General features: G+C 40.4%; 1 protein-coding gene across 3 annotated transcripts; it reads right to left on the bottom strand.

Annotated features, from left to right (window-relative positions):
* Positions 1-594: 594 nt before the first annotated feature.
* Positions 595-9,125, bottom strand: pnpt1 (polyribonucleotide nucleotidyltransferase 1). 3 transcript variants are annotated; one of them, XM_086180828.1, is made up of 28 exons: positions 8,898-9,125; positions 8,622-8,682; positions 8,126-8,200; positions 7,869-7,974; positions 7,735-7,784; positions 7,556-7,619; positions 7,382-7,429; positions 7,185-7,298; positions 6,485-6,671; positions 6,223-6,274; positions 6,025-6,082; positions 5,767-5,863; positions 5,567-5,669; positions 5,376-5,443; positions 5,123-5,159; positions 4,968-5,034; positions 4,709-4,798; positions 4,544-4,597; positions 4,086-4,195; positions 3,851-3,922; positions 3,529-3,592; positions 3,358-3,441; positions 2,737-2,820; positions 2,526-2,632; positions 1,558-1,613; positions 1,370-1,448; positions 1,238-1,285; positions 596-1,129 (listed from the first exon to the last, which is right to left on the bottom strand). In XM_086180828.1, exons 1-28 carry the CDS (start codon positions 9,014-9,016, stop codon positions 974-976), a joined length of 2,310 nt encoding a protein of 769 aa, XP_086036954.1. In that variant the 5' UTR covers positions 9,017-9,125; the 3' UTR covers positions 596-973. The 3 variants fall into 3 exon arrangements, with proteins under 3 accessions (XP_086036953.1, XP_086036954.1, XP_086036955.1); XM_086180827.1 differs by having other exon boundaries at positions 595-1,129; positions 1,238-1,448; XM_086180829.1 differs by lacking the exon at positions 7,382-7,429.
* Positions 9,126-16,022: the final 6,897 nt, after the last annotated feature.

The following is a 16,022-nucleotide window of genomic DNA, read 5'->3' as shown; positions in this document are numbered from 1 at the left end:
GTGCATATTATATAACCAAGGTGTATCTCAGGGGAGCTCTCTTGATCAGTGAATTTATTTTTTCTTTGTCATTCACACCAGACTGCCTGCAGAACAAATTTAAATCGCAATGGTCTTATGAAGATTAAAAAAAATTGGGGAAAATTGTATGAAGACATGAATATAGAAAGACACAAAATATGTAAATAATCAGTTAAATGTGCTACCAAATAAATGATCTTACCTTTATTGTGTACAGTGTATGGTTTGTATTGCGTTGTGTAAATATAATTACAGACTAGTATTAGCCTGGAAGACCTCAGGGTCACTGTTAAAATAATACCTTCATCATTTGATTATTTTCAGGAAGCTCGGGGGCTGATCTTTCAATAAAGACACCGGATTCCTGTCAGTGACGATGAAGGCAGTCTTACTTCTGACGCTGAAACACGGAGGGAGCCTCAGGGTGGATGGTGGAAGATTTTAAGAATGAAAATGGTGTCCACCGGGCTCGTCGTTGCGAAGACGGGCCCTAGCTCTCAAGTTTAACAGTTAATTGGACTTGTTTTTCATCAAGATTAAAGTCAATTGTAGTTTTTTTCCAAGAAATAATAGCAAGTTGTCACTCTACAAAGCAATCTGAAACAGTTTTATTTACACAGGATTTAAATACATTGTAAAGGCTAAATGCACAAGAAATATGTAAAATAATAAGTGGACACTTTTTTTTGTGGTCCATCTTCTGTACCTGACAGCTCAAACGAAAAGTGCCATGTCATATGAAAATGAATCCTTTAAATGTTTGATGCCGTCAGTCCTAGCAGAGGGACGCAAAACAACGTACATAATGGGACATTTAAAATAGTTTTTTAGTCACTGCAGCACAATGTCAAAGGGGACCATGTAACCGATGAACTGCAGGTCACTCTGGTGCCGATCAGGCGCGTCCATAAGCACAACAGCAAGGTGAAAGACACTGGTTGAACCGGTCCCGTCAGCAATCTCGGTTGGTTGTGTTGCTGCTTCTTGATTCCATGGAAATGCTCTGTTTCTCGCTTAGTGTCTTGGTGAGAGTTGAAACTGGAGACAGCAGGACCTTCCGCGAAAGTCTCATTCTGCCATCTGTTGGGTCCCGTCCGAAGTATTTGATCTGTTAGTAAGAAACTCGGAATGTAAACATGGAAGCAACTATTCTAAAACAAAAGACTACATTTGACACGTTTCCAAGTTTTGCTTGTTTTGTTTTTTTTACCCGTACCTGAATTTCCTGCCCCACCTCTAAACCCAAAGCACTTGGATGGCTGATCTGGAAGGAAGACACCACATCATGAATGTTTTGATTCTCAAACGCAGAATGATGGAGACGGCATACAGAAGTCAAAGCACAAACCCGCTTGTGGTCCAGCTGGGAGTTGTGGAGCAGGACTGCGCTCATATTGGGATAGAACTTCACCATGACTCCAGAGTCCCTACACCAGAGCAATACAAAGGTAGGTTACATACACATCACCCAGGTGTTTCAAACTTAGTGCTGATAATTAATCACTGTTTTACGCTGAATATATCGTGCTGGTTCACCTTATTTCAGTGATGGTGGCATTATAAATGGCACCGAACTCCAGCTGAAGTTCTTGCTGCGAAACAAAGTAGAGATAAAGGCTTGATTCATGTTGAGGCTTTCACACGAAAGAGAATGCTGACTCAGATTAATTGATCTGGTTCGTTTACACTGTTTTCCAGTTTCAGTTGCTGTGCAATTGTGAAAGCCATATACCACTTAGTGCAGGAAGTTGATTCTAACAAGTCTGGCCCATCAGAGCTATTTCAGGAAACAAAGACATTGTGGTTCATACGGTGAATATTCCTGCTGCTGTCACTGTTGCTCAAATGCTGGCGTTATAGCGACGTAGCTAAACCGGCACTGTAACTGTACAACACACGCTAGATTCTCTATACTCAGGCACAGCCTTTTGAAAAGGGGTCTGTAACAAGTACGATAAAAGAAAGTATACAGTGTGTAAAAAGCAGGATATTTGCTTCGAACCCAGATATAAGTTAGCACCGTTGATGATCTAGATTTGGGGTTTAAAGCCAATAAGATGTTTCTATTGCTTTTTGGTTAAATGCCTGAAATAAAGTCTGTGGTTAATAAAAACTTCAGATATTTTTAGCGTTTTGTTTTTTCTACAGCGTTAAATTTATGATTCCATACTTAATGAATTTCAAAGCTTTTGATTTATCTTAAAAACAGCGGTTGCTAACAACTAGCGAAACAAAACTACATGAGTTGTCTCAGATATAAATCTTCCATCAGGAAAAATACAAAGCAGGTTGTGGTGATGATGAGGTCATGTGTCCCCGGAGTAGTTTGTTCCATTGCGTTCACATTTCAAAAATGATAAAAGTGGTGTTCATTTCGGAGGATCATCTTGTAATTACACACGTACGCACATGCACAACGAATGGTCTACTTTTATCTGTGATTCAGCTCCATGACCGTTAGCCATTTTTAGGATCCGCAACTTGAAACAAAGGTGGGGACTCACATCGTCTTTGCAGAGCTCCTTGATGAACTCCTGGGCTTCACTCATGGCTCCTGGCGTCGGAGCAAAAATGGAGAAGGTCTCTTCGTCCACTTGACTTATTGTCACACCTTCGAAAGACAAGAAAAGTACATTTTATAAAACACATCTTGTCAACAAGGCTGACTTGATTTAGCTTCATTCAAATTTGGATGTCAGATTGGGAGAGTGGTACCTGTTTCAGCTTGTAATCTACGAAGGTTGTATCCTCCTGGACCTACAAAGCGAGCTCGTTTGGAGACGGGAACCTGCACCGTCTCTAAAGACAGAAGAAAACTCCCACGTCAGAATGGAGGTACGCTGGCATTTTCCCATTAGAGCTGCGACAATTAACCAGTTGATAAGTCAATCGAAAGAAAATTAATTACCAACTATTTTGATAACCAGTCTTTCTTCAAGCTAAAACATCGAATTTTGCTGGTTCCCAACTCTTAAATATGAAGATTTCCTGATTTTTTTTGCACCATTTATGCGAGAATGTGAGGAGTTGTTGGATTTCGGGCTGTTGAATGGACAAGTGAAGCAAAACGAACACGTTACTTTGGGCTTTGAGTAATTTGGTCTACAAAATGTCAAAAAAATTAGAAGAATTATCATAGCAATTTATAATTAATTGAAAAAAGGAGTGTTTCTCACATATTTTTAAGAGTTTTTTTTTTTTTTTTGGTGCCAAGTATGATTATTCTGTTCACACCTGAACAAACCGACAACACCATGGAGAAAAATAAGTCTGATTAAACTAGACTTAAAGATTTGGCCCACAATATACATTCATGAATTAAAACACAAAACACACCTTGAACCGGTCCATTTGACTTCCTCTTCGGCCTTGGTGTTGCTAAACATTTGTTCATGATGCCCAAGATTTCTTTCTTTGCCACTGAAATATAATATTACAACATTTTTCAGTAAACGTTACGTTATTTTTGAGGGGGAACTGTTGAGTGTTGCTACAGTTCATGATTACCTGTGGCGTGCTGGATCGCCTCCATGACCACCTTCAGAGGCAAACCTGGAATCTTCACATCAGCCTGGAGGTCAAGCAAGGTCATGTCAATAAATGAAAAAGGCATTTGCATGAAACATGGGCAGGCCTAACAGTTAGCATGAGTTAGGTGTCAGAATTTCAGGCCATCATGTGCTCCACGAGCCTCTTTTGCCCCTTGATGTTGCCAGCCGTGACCTGAGAAGCTCTGCACGCAGAACCTCCATCTAAGAGGTGGAGGCGCATGCATTGCCTTATTAGCCAAATAACTACTTTATAGACTTGTTTTGGTGAGACACAGTACCTGTAAGGCAGTGATGCCTTTGCTTGTTCCTGCCATTTTGAAGTCCATGTCTCCAAGATAATCCTCTATTCCCTTTGTTAAAAAATAAATAAATAACAAGAGTTAATATTCCACCTAATTTTAGCATGGTCATTATTTCCAACTCCAGCTCAGTATGTCTGTATTCCCAACCCTTTTCCAGTTGATACTGTTGAATGGTTCATTACCCACATATTGACACTTGTACTGTCAGTACCAGAATATCAGTCAGGAGTCTGTAGTCTTGGATTTCAGTAGGTTTGGTGGGATTGGGGTTGGAGATGAGGCCGATAGCTACACCTGCCACGGGGGAAGTGATGGGCACACCTGGAGGACAAAGATGGGTGTATCAGCCACATATTTTCCCATCCCATCTGATCTATTCATCTTTTATAGATTGAGTGTTTCATATCTTCACATGAGAGTTGTTTGTAATCACTGCCATAGGATGAGGACAGAAGTGTTGCCTAACAGCTTTAAGAGTGCTGTCTGTTTGCTTTGAACGACATCGTAACGAACACAAATGTCCATCCAAATGCATTGCTGAGTTTCACTTTTACTAGAACTGCAAATGAACTGAAGATATCATTTTTGGTGCTTGGATGAAATATGGGAACAGTTAAATACTGACTCTTGAGACAACCGGTATTTAAAAACACCCAATCCCACTGATACCTGCATCCATGAGAGCGAGGCTGCCAGCACACGCTGAAGCCATTGATGAGGAGCCTGAGAGGGGATTCAGAGAGGGAAACAGGAGGAGGACCCAACAGCCTGTCAGTGTTTGCAACATCATTGATCCTGGCCGACAGAAGTCTCATTTCCTCTCCCAACACTCACCGTTTGACTCGAGCACCTCTGCAGTGACCCTGATGGTGAAAGGGAAGTCTTTTGGAATGATGGGTCTCAGAGCCTTCTCCGCCAGGGCCCCTAGGTGCGCACACACACACACACACAAACACAGGGATAAACACACACACACACACACACACACACACACACACACACACACACACACACACACCCCCCAAAAACCAAAGTCCGTCTGATCGTTGCTGGCAGTGGTTTGCATAAACAGGACGTAAAAATGACTGCGTACCATGTCCAAGCTCTCTCCTGCTCAGTCCTCCAATCCTTCCAATCTCATTGGTTGCATACGGCGGGAACTGAAATAAAAAGGTTTATTCAGGTTTCCATTAAAACCACAAGAGTACTGAATTGCACGTTTACAAGAGAAAGCAGGATTTTACTCACTTCATAATGAAGCAAGAAGTTTTTGTCTTTGATGCCACTGTTGAAAGAAAAAAATACGACGACATTCGATTTATATCTTAAAAAGACTTATTTGACACTTGTGTGGGCAGGTTAGGTAGGATTTGCGTAAAGAATTTGAGAGCAGGAGCTTTGAGCTATTGAACCAAAGTTTCAGGGAGTTAATTTCAAGGGTTTTAACACCAACAAGTGACACAAGAGTAATCTTGTGTGTGAAAATGAATGATGCCTTTACCTCAATGCTGTGGAAATGTAACCTTTGATGCTGGACTCCAAGGAATCAAAGGTAACACTGCTCAGAACCTAAAGGAACACACGACGACGAACCATAAAGCGTTCTCAGTTACGTTAGTTACGAATTTTTTCCCCCCCAATAATTTAAAAATAAACACAATTGTATTTGTGACCTTTGTGCAGCGTGTGTACCTGTGTCTGTCCTCTCTGGAACAAAGCTGAGCCATGAAGTGGTTTAAAGAGGTCCACCTCACAAGAAATGTCCCTTAAAGCAGTCAGCTCCCTCCCGTCGCACCTAAACACACACGAAAAAAAATGACCATAGTGCATTCAACTTGCATTGAAAAATATCCGTGTGATAACAAAAAACAGGAGTTGAGTACGGTTCTCACCTCATGTACTCATTAAGCACTAAATTACGGAAGACTTCTTTGACCACGACGTTGAACGATTCAATGATATCAAAAGGTTCCGCTTGAGGCATTCTTTCTACACGAGAGAAAGAGAGACAACAGACAGGAGCACAAGCGATGTAACCAGAACGATACTGCTACTGTGATGGGTGCACACACAGTACACAACAATACTCAACAACAGCTCTCTTCAATTTCATTTCAAGCAGCAGAAATACTGAGAATGATCAGATCTACCTCTCAGGTGTTCTTCGGTTTCTAGTCGAATTTTGTTAATGGCCTCATCTCTAGAAATCTGTGAGAAGATTAACATTTCTAATATCAGATCAATTAAAAAAAATCACAAGAGACAGACAGGAAAGATTCTTCTGACTAAAAGCAGAATGTTAACAACCCTGATGCAGGATAAGTTTGGGGACAGACGTCAGGATTCACCTTTTCATGACTGTGGTTGGTGAAAACGGCATAAATCTTCTCTGATGCTAAACTGCATGAACGAGAACAAAAAGAAACCATGAGGCTTGTTTGAGAGCTCCAAAAAGCTGTGGACATCCATCTTTGTTCAGTCAGTCAGACACCAAATTATCTTTATTCTGAAGCACTGAAGTACTGAGTATTTATTTTTATTATGCAGATTGTATTTAAATGCTGTTCAAGTGCTACAAGTCTGACAATACGGTTACATTGTAGGTCTTACTGTTGAACAAATTCCACCATGTCAGCTGGGGCAGTGAAGACTTTGACGGGGGTGCGCTTGGTAATCTTCAGCTCCCTCTGTAGCTGCTGGATGGCATGTATGATCTGCTGGGTGTGTTTGACTCCCACCTTCAACGCACGCATGAAGTCCTGCTGCAGCACGTTCTCAGCCGATGCTTCAATCATCACTGGCGGACGGAGAGTCACAGAAACAGACGCCGTCGTTAGGCAGTCAAGAGGGAGGCTAAGCAGAAATAGACTGGACGTTTAAATTAAGTTTCACTGTATTTCACTGCTTTTCTGTGACAGTGTGTAACTGATCATTATTGTAAAGTAATGAAACCTGCATGTGAAACCAAAAAGAAAAAAGAAAAAAAATCTATGAATGTGACAAAGTTTGATACAACAAACATGTTTTAAGGTCTATATGAATCAAAAGCTTTTTTCTCAGTCAACAAAATTTACTGTAATATTAATGCACTCTTTAAGAAAATTTCCATGACTTTTCCAAAATGTTGTGCTTTTATTTATTTCTCAAAAACATATCATGGATTGGAAATTCCTATTTTCAAATTCAGTGATTTTTTTTTTCAGGTTTTCTGGAACCAAAAATGTGAAATAATTAGTATCTTTTAAGTAAACGTATAACATAATGGCAAATATTTTTTGCAAAAATTAAAAAAAAAAAAAAAAGAACGTACCCACTTGACTGCTCGGGGCTCCGGCAACAACCAGGTTAAGAGTACTGGAAGCCATCTCAGCCCTGGTGGGGTTGACCAGCAGTTCTTCACCTATCAAGCCCATACGCACAGCACCTAAAACACGCACACACGCACGCACGCACAGAGTTATACTCAACAGACGGAGCTAAGTGGATCTTAAATGTTATGTTACTCACCTATGGGTCCATTCCAGGGGATATCAGACACAGCCAGAGAAGCAGAAGCTTTATTAGAAAAAAAATATATATATATTGGTTTTAGCTTCAACAGAAATAAAAAAAAAACACACTCTTTACAGAATGATATATCATTGTATATAATATACTGTTGTATTGTGTATTTTAACTCACCTGCGTTTACAGCCAGTACATCTGGACTGTTGACACCATCAACAGCTAGCACATTAGAGAGAATCTTCAGGAAAACAAAGTAAAAAAAAAACAACACAAAGTTGAAGACAGACAACGCAGGGCTGTGTTAGCTCAGAAATGCAACAATGACAGATAATAGCCAGACACTAAGAACTGACCTGTGTGTCATAGAAGTAACCAGGAGGGAAAAGAGGTCTGATTGACCTGTCTGAAAAATACAAACAGGAGGCATTGTTGCTAAAAACCAACAGAACAATAGAAGCACACAACCCGCTTTGCTGAATGAGCTCACCTATGAGTCTGCTGATGAGAATCTCAGTGTCAGTGGTGCCCAGTTCTCGCCTCAAATGATTAGTTGGGATTCGGCCGGCAGCTGCCGCTTTCTGTCTGAAGTCCACCTGTCAATCAAAGACTACATTGACCCTCCATACAAGTTCCCACAAACCTTTTTTCAGCTGAAATTACTGTGCTATTAAAAACAAATTTGTATTCTCCAGACCCGAGGGACTAAGTTACAAATGACAGTGTTTTGGTTTTTTTAGAACGTACCACTAGAGGCATGAACTGAGACGGAGAGGGTTTGGTTTTGCTCACGGCGGTCATCATCACAGAGGTGTCCCCCAGCTTCAGAGACAAAGATAGGACAGGACATTAAGAAGCACTGAAGAGCCACAACCAAACAAACAGGAAACTTTACAAACACAATGTCTAAATACAGGACTAAGCTGATCTACCTGCACAAGCACTTCAAAGGCAACAAATATCCATTTCAAATAAGTTTGCAATAAAGTAAAATTAAAAAGCTCCTCAGAATGGAATATTTGGAATCATGGAATGTTTACATGTTCTTTAGTGAGGTTATGCTTCATAGTGCATATTCCTGAATAAATGTGTTTTTAATCAAAATCAAAGGCAGAGATGCCCAAATCTATTCTTCCACTAATTTTTTTTTTCAAGAGATGTGTTGCATAAGCATAATGACACTAAACAATGAGGAATAATCAACTGTCATGCAACTTGTTTTTGATATGACGGGTGACTTTACCTGAACTACTGCACATCCATCAGCAAATTTGGCAAAATTCACAGTGGAGATGCTAAGTTTCCTGCAGAAAGGTCATACAATCATGAACTTTACTAATAAACACACTCACGTGTCTCTGTGTAAACATTCAACTGGCAGCCAGATCAGTTTGTGAAGATAATCAAAAGAGCTGCCTCAGCTATTACAGTTATAATCATACAGCGATAAACTGAAGTTAATATAAGAGAAGACTGTGCTGATTAAGTACAATGGCGGAAAAATGGCAAGTCAACTCACTTCTCTCCAAGGTCCACTTCCACTCTTCGTGGATTTCCATTACTTCTGTAAATACTCTGGTGACAATAACGAACATGGCGGCGTGCAAGCAAATGCCCTAGTTTCAACAAATATTTCATGGCTACAAACAACAGGAAAGAAATACAAAAACACGAATATATTCGTTGACTTTATACGTTAGCTCCGAGAGTCCGGGCTACCATGATGGTTCATCACATGTAAGGAAGTACGAAGTCAAACGGAGAGTTCTGATTGGACAAATTCATTCCTTTTCTGTGTAACAGTAAAAGTGTCCGATTAGGAACTGAGGTAAAGTAGTAAGTTCTGCTTTAAAAATTGAGCTGCCAAACTCGTACCGTGAAATCAATTGCGTCAAACAATTGTTGCACTTACATCAAAATAAAACAAAACAAAAAGCAATATTTGAGGCAGAGAGGACGAGGTAGCTATGACGGAGGATCTTGAATGTTAGCTGGGATGCTAATGTTAGCAGTCTTCTTTGAGAATGGACTTCAACTTGCGTCCAGGTTATACGTTTTTGCCATCTTGTGGAGTTTATCGAAATATCTTAATTCTTTTTATGGGTGAGTTTCCAACGAAAGCCTTTTAAATTCGTCCTGTATTGGACGTTTTACTGATTTGTTTACGATTAGCCTGCTAACTTCAGATATCAGATGCAGACGTGCATTTCATCAGAAATGACGGCAGTTTTACTCCTCATGGTTCTTACACTGTCTTTTCCAAAAATAAAAAGCAGCAACAATAAATAGGAGCCCACAAATCATACCTGTTATGACAGTTAGTTTTCAATTTGAATTCTGAATACACAACTTTGCACTTTTAAGTTATCACCACTAGGTATCAGCATTTCCTCATAAAGATACTTTTTCAGTAAGCGTGTGGCGATCATATCATTATTGTGTGAAACACACATCATCTTACACATTTTATTCAGATCGACCACACACACTTTTCATACTCCACTGAGGTCACCTCTGCCCACCGATTCATCCAAATGGTAACAAGTAAAGCTAATTATGAGTTACAGAAAGCTAGTCACTCACTTCAGCTGTGACTGAGGTAGACAGACACAACACCGGTTACCTTTTCTGATCAGACAGTCAGTCAGTCTGGAATTTAGTTTACCAGCCCTCTAGTCAATCACTCTATAACAATGGGGTTGCTGCAGTTGTTATGGCAACAGATGAGGACTAACAGCATCTCTAACACTCTCCAAATTACTTTCACACATAAAACACACTTGTGCATGCACAAACACACGCACATACTCCAGTTAATTGCAGGGAAGAGTTGCAGGGTTTCACACAAGCACGCATTTCCATTATTACCAAGCTCTCTCCTGGTATAATAATCTTGTTTCCATGGCTCTGGGACAAAATGAGATCTCTTTATTACAAAACAGAGCTATGGACTATTAGGGTGAAAAAGTGTCAGCAGCTCAATGGAGGATGTTGTATGTTTTTGTCTTCAGCACTTCTGTGTACATCTCTTTGAATGTTTATCAGCTAACATCGAATTTCAGTTTGTCAGTTGTCAATCAATATAGCAATCCACTCATGGTGACCTGTGTGACCTTAAAAATGATTGTTAAAATGCTGCGTACAGGGACAGCGACGCAGGCATTGATTAGTTTTGATTGATCAAATCCTCCTGAGAGATTTTGCTGATGAGATTTTATATTCACGTTCATTAATTACAGACAGGCTGACTTACGAGTGAAAAATTAAAAGCATCTTAGCCAGAATGTTTTTGCAAAATAACAAAGCCTACAGCAGCTGGTTTTTTTAAATTGATCGACCATGAGTGCAGAGATTAAAATACAAACAGCGTTTTGTGTATTGCTGTCAATGCCCTCATGTCAGATTGGGATTAAAGTCAAAGGGAGTTTCAGCTTTTTTCTTAGTTCGTGCACACCTTGGACACTGCAGGATTTGAGACGTTAAAGCTTCTCTGTTTTTCATGCTGCAGTGTTTCAGGAGCTGGTAAAAGGACGGCTCGCATACACGCCACACTGATCTCTTTACACACACATGAACACACACTCATGCAGGAACCACAATGCTTTTCAGCAGGGGTGAGAAGTAAGGTTTTTGAATCTCTGGCAAGCAGACATGGCAGCATCTGGAGAGATTATCTATCATCCTAAACATGTAGTGACAGCTTGACAGAAACACAGAGGCACTGGGCATATTTCCTAATTTCCATCGAGCCGGGATAACCCAGTGATTAATCACCTCCTTACTGATATGGACATTAATAAGACTAAGAGAAGTACTATTTAAATGGTTCATCCGAAACGGCAGAGCATGATTACCTTAGTCATAAAGCGTCTCACTGTATTATTATGGGCACCAAGGTACAATACACGTATACTTTGTGGTGCCTTTCATGAAACTCAGCTTTGAGGCTGCTGAAACCAGATTTCTCTGCAGTGACGGACACGTCATGGTCACAGCTGGGGGCTGGAGGTATTATGCTTTTGGGTTCAGACTCTTGAATGTCTTCAGGGATTTCTTTAAATTGAGCTAAAACTTCCATTTGGTCTCAAGAATGAACTGAAAGCATTTTTGGAGGCCAAAGGTCAAGGTAACCATCATCTCACATGAATAGGATATTTCTGGAAAGTTTGGGAGAATTTGTTCAAATACAGGACAAATGTCTACTGGGACCAAAACTATAGATGTGCAAAAGGGGCATCATCAGTGCTTTTTTGACAACAATGCTGTTGCCCTTTTGGACTGAATTCCTCATTGAAAATTATTGCATATTTACCTGTTTATTTAGTCATTATTTAAGTCTAGAGACGTGACTTTTAAGCTCTTTGACTGTGACTGAATATACTGCTCTACATGAAGCATTGTGGTGCTCTCCCTGCCTGCAAATCATGTCCCCCAATTGTGTGAACGTTTTTGTTTGGCATAGAACTCAGTTCACAACACATACTCATTGTAATATTGTTTCCAGTGGGGAACAAAAAAAACCCAAAACAATCGGAGTGCAGTATAATTCTTATTTTCCGTTTTATACATTCTGCTGGGTGTGTTTAACTCATTACATTTACAGTACCTTCGCAGTGCTCAAGGGCCCATGAAAAATTAACCTGGCAGAATCAGTGTATTGATTGGATGTAAATTAAACAAATATGCATGCAGTGTGTGTGTGTGTGTGTGTGTGTGTGTGTTTAAAGCGTCAAGATAAGCAGCCTAACCAAGAAAAAGTAAGCAGGCAGCTTTACAGTCATTTCTACAACATTACTTTGAGTAGAAATTCAGTCTCACAGATAGTAAAACAAATCACGTAAGAAGCAAACACCACTCCCCTTCAGATGAACACGTGAGAGGCATACATATATTCATCTCCCAGACATTAAATCATGGGCACACCTCTAGTTATTCTAAAACAGCCAGTTGCTAATTGAGTAAAAAGCCTAGCTTCTTTATTCCCCATCTCACTCGCTCTTTCCTCATTTCCAAACATCTTGACCTGTCAGTTCTCCAACAAAGCCCCTCGATACCTAGAAAACCCTACATTTGTTTCATCATGCTGTAGCTTTGACCCCTACATCCCCAGTTTTGGTTCCCTGCAGTGTTGATGATCTAAAATGCTGCAGGGAGAGCAGATAGAGATTTAAAGCCTTTAAAGCCACGGCTGCAAAGGGCTGATTACTTTTGCTCTAGAATGGTGAATCCAGAGGCGTTATCCCGGCTTCGGTGGAGAATCTCAGGCTGTGCATTTCTCCATGACTTAAGTGATCTTGGAAATGCCATATAAGCAAAATTTGTCACTTAGAATGTAGAGCTTTAAAATGTTTAAAACTGTATTATTATGTTCTGTATTTCATCTTTACCATCGAGGCAGCCATAAACAATATTACCTTTCACTTTAACATGCGTTTGCAGAGTGCCATGCATCTCAGTGTCACTGAAAGTTTAAGAGGAAAGAGCAGAATACAGGACACACAGAAGCATGATGTCCTAATCCTCACTGTGCTGTAATGTTATGTAATTAGGCTTCGACTCTGCCACAGGGGACTTAAATCATTTGAAATGGAGATTTGAGTGTTGGTCATTGATTTCCCATCGCAGTCTCACAGGAGGGAGACACACAGAGACAGAGTGGATGGTTAGAGTGACCTCCATTGTTCAGCGAGAGGTCTCGTCTCCACATTATGTTGTCAGTCCACATAGACTGGAGGAACGTTTGACGATGTTCATAAAATATGGATTGTGCTGGAACCATCAAACTGCAGGTTTGACCTCCCTCTTACTCTACAGAACAGCCACATGAACTGCACAATTTGGTTTTAATACCATTTATCTCCTCAGAATGAATGCTAACATTTGTGATGTCACAGCGTCTTCCATGGAACTCCATTCAACTCAGCGTTTTGATTTCCTGATTGGTTTTGAGTGGCGCGTATGTGGTCTAATGCATCACCGCTTACTACGCAGAGGAGAAACGAGAGGCCATTATCGTCAAAAACCTACTTTATTTCATTGTTGTGGTTGTAAAACTTTAGCAGTCATTGCAGGTTACATGTCATACCCAGAAACAGTCCATGATGAAGCGGTTATGTCCAAGCGTTAGTCAGCCTACCTGGCATTCAAGGCTCAATGAAATAAACCTCCAACTCGAAATGCTTGCGGCCACTTGTAAATTCCAGTGAAATAACTAACAGAAAACACAGCCGTCTAAGAAGATAGAAGTTTTGGTGTGAAGGTCTCTCAATTGTTCTGAAATTGAAGGTATCTTTTCTGTCAGGAAGTCAGTGCCGTGGCATAGAGTTGTGCTCGGTGGATTCTTTCTCCCTTGGGCCAGATTAATTATTATTAAAGAAAAACTCCATGTGTTTCCACGTCTGCAGTGGCTCCTTCAAGCCAAAGAGGCGGTTGGTTGTTTTCCACTTTCGCCTGCATTAAGAGCTGAGTGTGTGTGAGGAATGCTACTGCGGGTCTGTACAACCACTGAGTCATCGGGTGGAGGGGGATGCTGCTTCGTGACAAAACGCCATGAAAGAAACAAGCATGAGCACCTTGTTTGAGTCAAGGTTAATAAACCACACAGAGTCATAGAAACCCAAACTTCTGCAGTCATCGAGCAGACATGACAGTGTTCAGGCCACTGCGGGTTTCATAATGTTTAACTGTCTACTGGGTGATACAGCACGTGCAGATGCGTGCGGGTCACTTTACCAGCTCAGGAACGAGCAGATGGGATTTGAATGGACTTCAGTTTTGTAAATCCAGAGCCAATTTTTGTCCTTTTTAATTGACTTAGTTAAGATAAAGATAAACCTCATTGATTTGGAGGGGGAAACTGATTTGCAGAGCCAACAATGGATCCTCAATCAGCTTCTTACTCTGAGCAGCAACGAAACAAACACCAATGTGTTCTTTTTTGTGTTTTTTTTTTTTTGTTGCTTTGCTTCTCCTATAGTTTAAAGTGTCTATTTGAAAAAAAAAAAAAAAAGCTGACGTCTCACTCATCACGTCTATGCACCAGAGCAGATGTTCCAACATCTGAATCACACGATGACAGAGGTGAGGCGGCTCGCGCACGCCGCCGCGTCACTGTCAGTCAAACTGGACACAACCAACCAAACCTACACAATCACGGAGTAGAGTCACTGATTTGTGATTATTAAACTCAAATTCATTCCTAGGATTTTTGTTTCTGTGCTTCTTTTCAGATTTAGTAACGCATATTTCATGTTATGGAGAAACACTTGACTTTAGAGAAAACTAGATGTGATCTGTCTCCAAATCCAAATAACAGCGTTTATGCCTTTTTCTCTTGTGTTGTGTTTGTGACCATGATCCTGTAATTGTCTCATTACCTTGATGGATGTGTACCGTACGATTTGTCAAAACATTTGAGCTGCATGAATAGTATACGAATTCGGAGGTTCAATAAACATATTCAGGCTGGTGTTCTTTCGCAGGCTATGTGGTATGCTTGGGCTATAATAAACATATGTCAGTGAAAATATGTTTTAATACGCGCGTTTTTACAGATCATACGTTGTAGTATATATGCTCTGAGTGACTTTTTTTTTTTTTTTAGAAATGGCATTCTCACATCTGCATGAGCGTTTTGTTTACCACAGCCGCTGATCCTCATCCTTATATAAACAACGGTATTCTACCTTTTTGCCTACATCGCCTCAACCGCGTTCATCAAAATACGCTGAAACTTTTCTAAGATATTAGTTATTTAGTATAGGATTCCTGGATCAGAATGTTTCAGACGCTTCTTTCAAACATATCACATGGACTTAAGGAATTTAACTGAAACTATTAAATGACATACACAGAAATACATCTAATCACTGCATAGTTTGCCATGTGCTCACTCCTCAGGATTGAGGATCTATATTTTGATCCAGATTGCCTACACCTAATCCCTTCCATATTACCTCTCTTTCCACCAAATTTAACCTAAATCCATCTGTTGGTTCTACTTAGATATCCTGCTGACAAACAAGCACACACCGGTGGTCACATTAACTCTTTGGCAGGGTTAAAAACATCCTGGTAGACTGATCACACCTTTGGTTTTGAAGGGATTAAAAGCCTCCTAAACAGAGCCTGTCTGTCACAGCAGACATATTGATAACTAAGTGAATGTGCTAAAGCATTATGAATAAGATAAAAACCCATTTTTCCGTAGTTTTTGCTCTGCTGTTTCGGTGAACATTGCATTTGTATGACGCTGCACCTCACTCTGATTCCTCCTGACGTGAACTGACTCAGTAGACGACCTCCAGTCAAACACGTTTGGCAGAAAACAAGACATAACAGGATCCCTACTGAAAACCCCCAAGCTGCAACACCAACAAGAGCAACCGTTACTCTGAATGCAAATGAGAACCACTGCTTCTCCCTGAGAGCTGCTTCTACTGCCGACTTATGTTTATCGGATTTCTCACCGAAACATACAATAATTAATTTTCCTGAGAGGTGACCCAGGTCCCAAATTCCCAAATCTGTGATTGTGTTTTAATTGGCAATTCAGCCACGTGGTCTCTGCTCCCTATTGGCATCGCCAGAGCCATTTATCAATTGTTGATTAGGTGTCTCCTACGTCCATCATGAAGGATTCCTG

This window comes from Aulostomus chinensis, chromosome 16, assembly GCF_037954235.1.
Source record: "Aulostomus chinensis isolate RoL2024-O1b breed Wild chromosome 16, RoL_Achi_v1.0, whole genome shotgun sequence".
Lineage (NCBI taxonomy): Eukaryota > Metazoa > Chordata > Actinopteri > Syngnathiformes > Aulostomidae > Aulostomus > Aulostomus chinensis.
This window is presented reverse-complemented; position numbering and strand designations above follow the sequence as displayed.

Coding starts and splice junctions, on each gene's coding strand:
- pnpt1 (XM_086180827.1), bottom strand. CDS start 9,016: ATGAAATATTTGTTGAAACTAGGGCATTTGCTTGCACGCCGCCATGTT. Junction 5,864..6,024: donor AACCGAAGAACACCTGAGAG/GTAGATCTGATC, acceptor TCTCTCGTGTAG/AAAGAATGCCTCAAGCGGAA. Junction 3,442..3,528: donor GGCGATCCAGCACGCCACAG/GTAATCATGAAC, acceptor ATTATATTTCAG/TGGCAAAGAAAGAAATCTTG.